This window comes from Lactuca sativa, chromosome 8 (assembly GCF_002870075.4).
Source record: "Lactuca sativa cultivar Salinas chromosome 8, Lsat_Salinas_v11, whole genome shotgun sequence".
NCBI classification, from domain to species: Eukaryota; Viridiplantae; Streptophyta; class Magnoliopsida; order Asterales; family Asteraceae; genus Lactuca; species Lactuca sativa.
In genome coordinates, this window is record NC_056630.2 from 203,536,503 (window position 1) to 203,548,071 (window position 11,569).

Sequence of the window (11,569 nt, forward strand, 5' to 3'; positions counted from 1 at the left end):
ACATACTAGTTTATAACCCGTGGGAACCACGGTTATAAAATTAATCAAATTTTTATAGTAAAAACTCAAAATTATTAATAAGTTATTTTAAATAAATTATTAATTTAAGAGATATTTTTTTTAGTTATGTGAAATATAATCATTGATTCAAATAAATATATAAAATTAATTTTTAATATATATTAGATATTTTTTATTTGTGAATTAATGAAAACAATAATTTAAAATTTAAAATTTAAAATTTAAAATTTAAAATTTAAAATTTAAAATTTAAAATTTAAAATTCAAAATAGAATCACATTGATGAGGTCTAATAAATTTAAAATGGAAAAGTAATAGATTGACAAGTGGCAACACATTAATTAAAATGTCTAATATGATGACACATGACAAAAGAGCGACTCTTTTATTAGTATAGGGATTTAGAGAAACCGGTAGATAAGTTTGATTAATATTAAGTGTTGTATATTGTTGTTATCGGTAAAAAAACTAAGTTGTAGTATAAAATTAATTTTTTTTCATTGTAAGTATCTTCCTATAATTTGTTTAAAAAAATCACATAGTTATTGATAGATTAAAGAAACTTATGTTGTTAGTGTAGTTTGTAGAGGTTGTTAGGGATCGAGTCCAAATTAATAGGTTAAGCATTTAATATGAAAATGTATACATTCTTGTTTTGTTTGACTTAATCTAGAGTGAATGATGTAATATGTTAAGCCAAAAAAAAACCTTATGTAATGTTTTATGAGATTTCAAAAATAGAAACATAATTTTGTTAGTCACAGAAAGCAATCTTTGAAAGGTTCTATTTACTGTACAGAAACATATACAAATTGTAACGACCCAAAAATCGAGGGTAAAAATTTCATTTTTATTATAGTCAAAACACAGATATCTTTAAATCCATGTATTCCAAAACATTGCTAATTAAAAACATTTATCAGAGTTCATCCCAAAATCACATAAGGCGGAAAACATGGGTGTGTGCGCTGCGATCAAGCTGAGCCCTTCATTTCCAAAACAACGATACCTGAAACCATAAACAAAACTGTAAGCACGAAGATTAGTGAGTTCCCCAGAGCATACCCCACACAATCCACATAACCACATAATCCATATTAGCTATAACAGTTACATAAACCATATCAATCGCATAAGTCATACCCATAAACATATAGGGATGCCATGGAAACCCTCCAAGGTCTTACACCGGGTGCCACTGGAACCCCATGTGGTCTTAGCCCACAACCATGGTAACCCCCGCATGGCTTTGTGGTGAAACATGTTAGTATTGTTTCTGTCGAACCAACGATGAAGGTGATTAACAGTGGTCTCGACGATTTTCGACGATGGGATGTGGTACTTTTGCTTATTTCGACGACTTTATGGTGGAACCAATAAAATTAAAAAATTAATATTATAAATTAAAAATAAATTAATAATCCAATAAAATAATACTGATTATATAAATAAAATAATAAATTAAATGTAATAATCCAATAGAAAAGAATCAATTTAATAAAAATGAATTAAAAAATTAATCCAATAAAAAAATTAATTAAAGGAAATTAAAAATATAATAATGTAAGATTATTAATATCTAAATATTATATATTAAAAATAATATTAATTAATATATGATAATCAAATAAAAAAATTTATTCCAATAAAAATAAAATTATAAAAAAAGAATTAATGTATAATAATTCAATAAAATTAAAAATAAAAAGAATTAATATATAATAATTCAATAAAAAAAGAATTGCAGACCACAAGGATCATTTCTTCAGTTTTCTCATTCTCACCACTAAAATCATTGATTTTACTTTGGGCTTCCTTTGAAATTGAAAGAGGGATAAAGGTTAGTCAAAACTCATAACCTAAAAGGAGAATGGTTAACGCCATCAAGAAACCCATATGATGACTAAAATCTAAAAGATAGTCGTCTGTCTAATTAGGGTTGACTAAAATTATTAACTCAAATTAGATAAACAAATGAGTTATATACACACTAAAAGACTTCAAACAAAAAAGTACAATAGAGTACTAGAAAGATAAAATTTATTATTAGGGTAAATTAAAATATTTGGGCTGTCATCGCCATTTGCAATCTGTAAAAACTTTCAATTCACTCATTTTCAAACACCTAAAACCATATCCTACAACTAACAATCATTAAGATCAGAAAGTGGAAAAGGTGCTGTATGTTTTTTCCGAAGCAAAATGTTTGCAGTCTATGGACCACATCTGCAAATCTCTGCGGGCTCTGCAGTAGAAGAGGTGGACCAAACATCTACAGTGTGAATGAAGAAGCCTTTATGTTTTTTAATATCTGCAGGTTGCTAAAATAAACTAAAAACTAATTAAAGTGATTTTATAAAAAAATTAAAAGCGTTTTTCAATAATTTTATGACTTTATTACATATAATTAACAAATGTGGATCAACTTTTATGTATTATTGTATAAAAAATGAAAATAAAATAGTATAAATTAACGTATATATTTGATAAAAATCAACAAAATTTGGTCACAAAGTTACACTTAAACATTGTAATTAGGATTAAAAGAATTTAACACATAAAATGGATGAAAATAAATTTGATTTTAGTTGAAATTTTCAAAAATTTCATTTTACTTTTTCGATTAAATCAATTAAAAGTTAGACATAAATATTTTTCTTAAGAAATGAATAATACTGCATTAAATAATTTGGTACAAAAAATATAAGAAAATATTTGGAATTTATTTTTTATATCTATATAAACAACTCCAATGACCATTATTGTAATAATTTTTTCACAAAGGTAATGATTGTATCGTCGAATATTTTTTCTTTAAGTATTATTGCATTTTTTTATTAAAAAATATTTATCATAGATAAAGTTGGAATAAATCTAAGTTTAAAAAACATAACAAAGATATATGTGTTTTTTAAGCTAGGAGATATCTGAAGAGGTTTGAAGACTCTGGTCCACATCTGAGCCAAGAAGAGGATGCACATACCTTTTTTTAGGTATGTAGTATTTAAAAAAACAAACAGTCTGCGAAGGGTAGTGTTGCACGTGGTCTGCACGACGCAGACAGAAGAGGCCAAGAAGATTTGTAGACAAAAAACAAACAACACCTAACTCTCATCCCACACCCAATTACAAAAATAAATAATCAATCTTTAGAATCATAATTCATAAAGGTGGTACTTATAATTCTTTATGTTATTTAGAGACGATTGAAAGGAGAAACAATATCCTTGATGAAGTTGAGGATGAGAAAGACAATCCGAGACAATCAAAAAGCCCTATATTTCACAAAGTCGAAGACATATCAAATTTGTTTGTTGATTTTTAAAAAGGGAGATGTTATAGGGTTTTGTCGTCTTCCAGAGTTTAATTTAAAGATATTTTGATGGAGTTTGATCAAAACCCCTACGCCGACTACCCACTCTGACTCAGGTGCGTTGAAATTTGTGTGTTGTTCCTTTGTGTAATAAGGCTAACTTGAGTGGAAGCTTTTCAACGTGTGAGAATCCAACGTGGCACAATAAAAGACGCGTGAACACCACCCCTAGGGATGGTGCTCTGGCTGTGGCATGAGTCCGAAGACAGGGTAAGATGACCAATCGGAGATGAGTTTGGCAATGATCCATTTAACCCAAAAAAAATCCTACCATTAGCATTTTTTTTTCAATTTAAAACCTATCAACTACAACTATAAATACCCATTATTTTACTAACATTTTACACTAAAAAAATATTATCTTCTCATATAGTTTTTACCTTCTACATATGGATCCAAATCAAAATATCCCACCTACTCCAAACACTCCAAATGATTCATTAGAAAATCTTAGTTACATGCAATTGATAACATCTTCAATCCAACAACAACCTCTATTCACCAATCTTTCATACTACCCACACTACTACCAAAAACAACAACCACCACAATTCAATCAACTCCAATTTCAAGTCTTTCAACAACAACATTCTCCACAATTTCAACCCCAGGCTTCTCAACATCAACAATTTCACGCACAACCGTCACTACCATCTTAAGCTCCATTATCTCAATCTCAACTTATAAACCTCAACAATAACGACGACAACGAACGGGTTGAAGAAACACAACCAAATCGTAGAAGGAAAAAAATCAAAAGATCCAATAAAAAAGAAAACTACGCAATGGACCGAATAAAAAAAAAGACACAAATGTCGGCAACACGCAAATGGGCAAAGTTTTTGGAATCTTGTTTTAGATCACTTCCACACGTTATTAGGAAGGCAAACGAACCATACATACGACTCGATAAATGCAAAACGGTATGACCTTCGAGCGACTTGCACCAAATTTAACGGCGTATTTGACAATCTTAAAAATGTGCATAGAAGTGGTAGCAACGATTTTAACATTTTATCAACCGTGTTGTACCAATACAAAATTACCAACAATGATAAACCATTTAACAACCAAAAAACGTGGTAAGTTTTTCGTAATGGTCCAAAATGGGTCTTTTATCTGGAAACGACGCATTCAGGATCTACCACCGGCTCCAACCAAAGGGTAAGAACTTCCGAATCGGACATTGGTGTTAGCTTCGACCTTAATGATTAGTTCGACACCACCGAGAGGGAGGGTCCACCGAACGTCTAACTTCGTCGACCACCGGGAAGGGACAAAGCGAGAAAGGGGGGTGTCTTCAAGCAGAAAATCAACCAACGAGGACGTACTAGTGGACACAAGAAACAAAACTCTAAATTTTTTAGAATTTTTTTTGAATCAACAGAGGAAACTTGTTGGAGAAAATGACACTCACCGATCTTCAAATTTTAAATACGATACCACAACCGATCTTCAAATTCTATGTTTTTATGTTTGTTTTTTTAGCAATTTAGGTTTAATTTTCTATGTTTTTTATGTATTTTTTAATAATTTAGCTTTCATTTTCTATTTTTTAGGTTTAATTTTCATTGTTTTTTAATTAATGTAATACGGTTTCAGATAATGTAATGTAGTTTCAACTAATGTAAAATATTTTATTATGTTTCAAATTATGTTTTTTATTTAATTTAATCATAAAAAATTAAAAATAAAAAAAAGAAAATTATAGAGAGGTAACCATTTACAATGTTTAGTGAATTGGTGGTGGAGCTGACCTGGTACTGAGTTGGCAGCGTTTTTACGATAGCTTGTTGTAACCACCACCTATAGCCTAAAATAAATCATATCGGTTATGATTTTGGAATTGTGCTACTGAGTTGGCAGCGTTTTTACGATAGCTTGTTGTAACCACCACCTATAGCCTAAAATAAATCATATCGGTTATGATTTTGGAATTGTGCTAATAGGTAAATGATAAAATGTTGATGCTTACCGACTGTTTGATGAATTGCCATGGCGATATTATGAGGACGAAAAAAAAAAGCTAAAGAGCATATGGTCTCCCCTCTGTGCTTCTCTCTATTGAAACCAAATTGAGTGAGCCATAAGAATTCAAATCCTGAAGGTAATATTAGATCACATCTACAGTAGACATGGATGAGGATGAGGATGATGATGATTAGACTTGGGAGTTGGGAAGATGAGATCGCTGATGGAGAAGAAGAGGAAGATGATGACATAGAGCCACTCTGTTTTTGCAATTAATTCTAAGTACTAAACATTCTTCAAGTAATTCACTCTTTGAACACCGTTAGTTGTGTGAGCCACAATGTTAAATTTGGAAGCATCAGAACTACAACAAACCTTGATTTTGTGTGATTATGAGTTAATTATAGGTAGAGCACGAAATCTTGAGTGGCAAAAAGAAGAAAGAAGAGTCCTTGACACATATAAATTGGTCTCCAGCTCCTTGGTTGTATATTGGGTGGGATAGTTGTCTTTTCATACCTTTCGTGGTGTGAAAAGATCATTAACGGAACAAATTAAAATTCACTTCATGACAAAATTTGCCATGGGGCATATCATGGACTCCATAACCCCACCTCTTCATGCTAGGACAATCTTCCACCTCGATAAACTCCAAAGAAGAATATTTGACTGTAGAATCTCCAGAGTTGAAGCTCTTTATTTTGGGCAAATTTTTTAGGGAAATATGGGTAAGTCTAGGGAACTCGATGTCATTATCAGCTGTTTGCTCATCTCCACCAGAAATCACTACCATCAAACTGTCACACCTCAAAATCTGTATACGTCTCAGATTGGAAAGCCCTTGTGCTACACTTAATGGGAATACCGTCAACAAGGAATCACAACCTGAAATTTCAATGGCTTGTAGATTACGCAAGCTTATATATTGAAATGAACAATCAAAAAGAATCTTCAGGTTCTTAAGTTCTTTCATAAAGATTTCTTCCACTTTGGAGAAGTACTTTTCTTTTGTTGTTTTCGTTTGACCAAGCATCAGGTCATTGGATGCAACAAAAGGCTGCATCGTTGTCTTCACCAAGCATGAAACATTGTCACAACCATCCAATACAATAGACTTTAATTCATCAATAGTACTCTCTCCATAAAGGTCTGGTATGATGTTATCCAAATCTTTTATCCTCTTTAGTAATATACCATCACTTACCTGAAACAGTTTCTTGATTGGCATAGTGAATGGGAAGTTAGAATGTGCAATGTGTAGTCGATGTTTTAAATACGATTTTGATGGTTCCGGATCAATACGCAAAAATAATCTCTTAACCCTTGTATTAATCCTTCCGAAAATAAATTGAAAAAAGAATTCTTGCAACGTTTTGAAGTAGGTACCTTCAGGAAAAAGATGACAACCATCAGAATTCATTGACAAATGCAGAGCTCTGAACCATTTCAAGTTACTTATTTCCATAAGACCAAAGCGCGACGGGTCCCTGTGACGGGTTCCAATATACAACTCTTCCAACCTAGGGAGCTTTGATATGACACCAGCTGTTACATCAGATAAATGGAAACAGTCACCCGCATCCAACAGCCTTAAGTTGGTCAATTGACCGATCTCTTTAGGAATCACTTTAATTCCGGTCCCTCTAACCCTCAGAATCTCAAGGTCTTTTAGCTCCCCAACTATACAAATTTCTGTAAGATGTCTATTGGTACTTAGATCAAGCGTGATGAGTTTTGTGAGCAGCTTCAGTGATTGTGGGAGGGATTTGATGGGATTCCAAGACATATCTAAAACTTTAACTTCTTTCATGCCTCCAAAGAATTCATCAGGAATAATTGAAAGAAGATTGTGTCGTATAAGGAAAGTATCAAGGAGTGGGAAATGAAGCTGATGATCTGGAAGCTTACGAATTATATTACTCATGAGTGAGATCTTGGTGTAGCTTTCTGAGGTTCTGTTTCTTGGTTGCCATTCTGTCATACATTTTCCAGCCTCCACTAAAAACTTCTCCTTCTCTTCACCTTCATAAGAAGAAGTTATTAACAAAGCCACATCACGCACAACGTCATGCATTTTTACTTCGTTTCCCTCGGATAATAACAAGGAAGAGGATGTGAGGGTGTCAACTGCCATTCGGACTCTTTTTTCGGCATCATTAAAGCTATCCAGATTATTAAATATCTGCAGACCCACCCCATATTCTGCTAGGCTTAACATATCTATGATTCCATCTTCCCTGAACAAACTACACAGCAAGAAGATTGATTTAGCTTCTTTGCTATCAAGTAAGTCATAGCTCAGCTTCAAATGAGTAAATGCTTTCCTTATCTCTGGAGCAATCTCTAGAGGGGCATGCTTTCTTAGTCGGTCAAGTGCTGCCTCCCAAATATTAAATTTTTTATTTTTTAAAGCATTTCCCACGGCTTGAATGATGAGGGGCAATCCACCACATTCTTCAGTCACCTCTCTGGCAATTTTCTCCAGACTGGAGTCGTTCGCTAACTTTTCATCACCAACCATACGTCTGAAGAGGACCCATGCTTCTTCCTTCGTCAAAGTGTTTACACAGATATTCCTATCGGCGTTCATCGCTTCACATACATCCATCCTTCTAGACGTCAACAAAATCTTGCAATTCCTGTGGGAAGGCCCACATGGTATGCCCACATCAGGGAGGACTAGCGTTTCCCATATGTCATCTAAAATGATTAGAACCTTCTCCCCATTGATTATTCGCTTTGCAGCTACTTCAACATTTTTTTTAATCTCTTTAACGACTACAGTCTGTGAGACAGTTATAAACACAGTGTCTGCAAAAAGATTCTTCACTTCTGCAGCAACTTCCTTGGCTAGTGTAGTTTTCCCTACACCTCCTAACCCATAAATTCCAACAATTTGTACGCTCTCATCTTTGATAGCTTTAATTATCTCCCTCAACACCAACTTGTGGGTATCAATATCATCAAGATTCTTTGCTTGGTAGAGGTCTATAAATCTTGGGGTGGGAGTGCGAATGGAGACACAAGATTCGTAAGTTTGACCATCTTCTTGATGCTGCAGAAGAAAAGGGGTTTTGTTTATCGACATCTTACTGTAATGGTGGAGGGTGCCCAAATTGACACAAGGTCGTAAGTTGAAGCACGTCTTCTTGGCGTTGGCTTCTTGTTCGAGAAACTCTTCCACTTTGGATATTTCAATGTCTGCCTTCTCCATCCAGTTCTGCACACCAGCTAAGAGAGCTTGTCCATTTTCTTTAGCTGCATCGATTCGTTGTTGAATCCTATCCCTCATATCCTTGAGCTTTTGAGTTTCACTCTTCAACTTGTCAATATTTTTAGTGTAATTTCGGATGTAATCAATCTCCCGTTTAGCCGCACTAAACAATAAATCCACTATTTTCCCAACCACAGTATTAGTGACCTCCTCTCCCATTCTAGTTGGGTTGCTTCTTTTCTGATTGTTTGGATTCTTTAGATATGAAAAAAAAGATTATGATTACCTAAAAACCGAAGGCCATGACTATAAATTGCACAAAAATACAGATAACAGTGTTTATTTGGCTAACAAAAGAAGAGTATGATAAAACAAGAATGGAAGACTGTTGCTGATTAAAAAAAAAGCTGTGACGATAAGAGTGAATATTGAACACTTTCAGAGTGTTTGATTGGTTTACAAAAGAAGATAAGATAAGAGTTACTGTACACAAAATGATAGATACTTTTTTTTTTATTTATTTTTTTATTTTTTATCATAACGCTAAACGTTATAGTACAAATTTGGTCACTCATTATATTTTTTAAATTCTATTATAAAAATAGTAAGTTATTATATCATCGGGTTTAGGTTTAATAAAGAACAGAAAAAAAATATACAAGTAATAAAAAAAAACTAATGCGTGAGTAACTGAGCATCGGAATGCATAGTATCAATGTAGGAAACAATGATGTATATTTCTTAGACCTTATTTGGAACATGCACTGAATTAAAAAATCTTATTTCAATTTTTAAAGTCGTAGGGACTGAACCTGGTAGCTTGTAATACTAAGAGGGTTGAAAATGATATTTTCTGTACTAGACGGTATCGAAGTGAACTCTTTCAAAATGGAACTATATAGTTGACATTTGCCCGCCAAAGTGCTAATCATTGGATGGATTTTTTGACTATCTTTTAAATAAAGGGTAATGATATAAAAACACTTTTTTACATTGAAATTTGATTTTGACACCGTGTTTTTTTTTTTTTATCAATTTTGACATTGTGTTTTTCAATTTGTTATAATTCTGACCACTTGACCGGTTAACCAGGTTACATGCTGACGTGGCATGCTGACATGATATGTTGACGTGTCAAAATTGATTTTTTTTTAATAAAAAACATTAAGTTTTCATTTTTTTCGATTTTGACACTAAGTTTAATTTTTTATTTCAATTTTGACAGTATGTTTTTTTGTTCCAATCGAACATCATTTATCAAATTTTGTTTAGTTTTGTCTATTTTCTATTTGAAACCGTATAAATATATTTTTTATTATATTTTAAACCGTATAAACATATTTTTTTCGTTTAAAAACTACATTTTTATTTAAATACAAGATGTTTTTTTTTCTTATATTCAAAGCATTAGGTATATCATGAGAATTAAACTAACTATAAGCTTCTAATAAAATGTAAAAATTTGATTGGTTGCAAACTTGATATCTTAATTTTGATCCACTACATGCCTCCAAACCTCCAAACACATTTTAAAGTTGCATACTTAATATAAAATACAATTTTTATATAACTAATACATATTTATATATAAAAATATGGTTTGAGTGTAAAAAAAAATGTATTTAAACAAAACTATGGTTTTTAAATGAAAATAAACATATTTATATGGTTTAAATGTATTTAAAAAAATTTATACGGTTTCAAATGGATAATTGTCAACATTGAACAAAATTGGAAAAAATGATGTTCGATTTGGAACAAAAAAACATAGTGTCAAAGTTGAAAGAAAAAATTAAACTTAGTGTCAAAATCGAAAAAAATGAAAACTTAGTGTTTTTTGTGAGAAAAAAAATTCAATTTTGACACGTCAGCATATAATGTCAGCATGCCATGTCATCAAAAACTGACACGTCATCATGCCACGTCAGCATGTAACCTGGTTAACCGGTCAAATAGTCAGAATTGTAACAAATTGGAAAACACAGTATCAAAATTGACAAAAAAAAAACACGGTGTCAAAATCGAATTTCCGTGTAAAAAGAGTGTTTTTTGTGCCATTTACCCTTTAAATACTTCTTTGATGGATTTTTTTGACTATTCTTAGGAATTGATTATTATTATTATTATTATTATTATTATTATTTCAAAAAAAAAAAAAACATTAACATTCAAGGATAAATGCCTTTGAAAAAAAATCTATTAAGAATAAGGAAAAAACAAAAATTACAAGCATAATTCTAAAAAAAATCGATCATTATTCTTTAACAATCAGATTCATTCTCGTAAAAATTGAATATAGTGCAGGTCAAAAAGACGAATTACAGGAACATTCTTTTTAACAACCTTACACATGTTTTCCCGTTCCTTTACTCTTCTACAAAATCGCACCAACACATCTGTTACAAAATAAATAAATAAATAACCACAAAAAAGATGAAACCATATTCGAATCTTCAAAGATACTCATGCCATTTACCATACCTGACATGCTTTCTCTCTCAAACACCATTCGTTAAAATTTGCAAGAAATTGAAATTCCACAAACCAATTAACAAGTTTAAATAAGCACATAATCATTCATTAAGATAATTTATGGGTAAAAGAGACAACAGCCGTGCAATCCTACAATATATTAGCACCAAAACCCCTACAAAACACAAAACCTTATTCATATAATCAAGACCAGTGATCTAGGCATTACCCATCAAAATTGTGGCAAAATAAAGGCACATAGCTAAGATCTCATACAAACAGATTGTCAACACACACTTGGATTGTTTAATTAAAAAAACAATTTTATAACAGAATCCAAATCTACTTTGTGAGATGGAATATAATTTGGTTCATATAACAAAAGAATATTAAAATAAAGGTTTAATGGAAAAGAAAAATACATGCAAGTAGTCCCTGAATTCCTGTTCTTGAGGTTTGTTGCCACTACCGACTTATTGTCTAGAATACACTTGAAATCAATTATTGCTTTCCATTGA

General features: G+C 31.9%; 1 protein-coding gene across 2 annotated transcripts; it reads right to left on the reverse strand.

The window, feature by feature from the left end:
• Positions 1 to 850: 850 nt before the first annotated feature.
• Positions 851 to 9,006, reverse strand: LOC111895407 (disease resistance protein At4g27190). 2 transcript variants are annotated; one of them, XM_023891488.3, is made up of 3 exons: positions 5,370 to 9,006; positions 5,152 to 5,298; positions 851 to 1,030 (listed from the first exon to the last, which is right to left on the reverse strand). In XM_023891488.3, exon 1 carries the CDS (start codon positions 8,796 to 8,798, stop codon positions 5,907 to 5,909), a length of 2,892 nt encoding a protein of 963 aa, XP_023747256.1. In that variant the 5' UTR covers positions 8,799 to 9,006; the 3' UTR covers positions 851 to 1,030; positions 5,152 to 5,298; positions 5,370 to 5,906. The 2 variants fall into 2 exon arrangements, with proteins under 2 accessions (XP_023747256.1, XP_042753583.1); XM_042897649.2 differs by lacking the exon at positions 851 to 1,030 and adding an exon at positions 4,245 to 4,724.
• Positions 9,007 to 11,569: the final 2,563 nt, after the last annotated feature.

What these genes read in the sequence shown, in the direction of transcription:
- LOC111895407 (XM_023891488.3), bottom strand. Translation starts at nt 8,798, where the DNA reads ATGGGAGAGGAGGTCACTAATACTGTGGTTGGGAAAATAGTGGATTTA.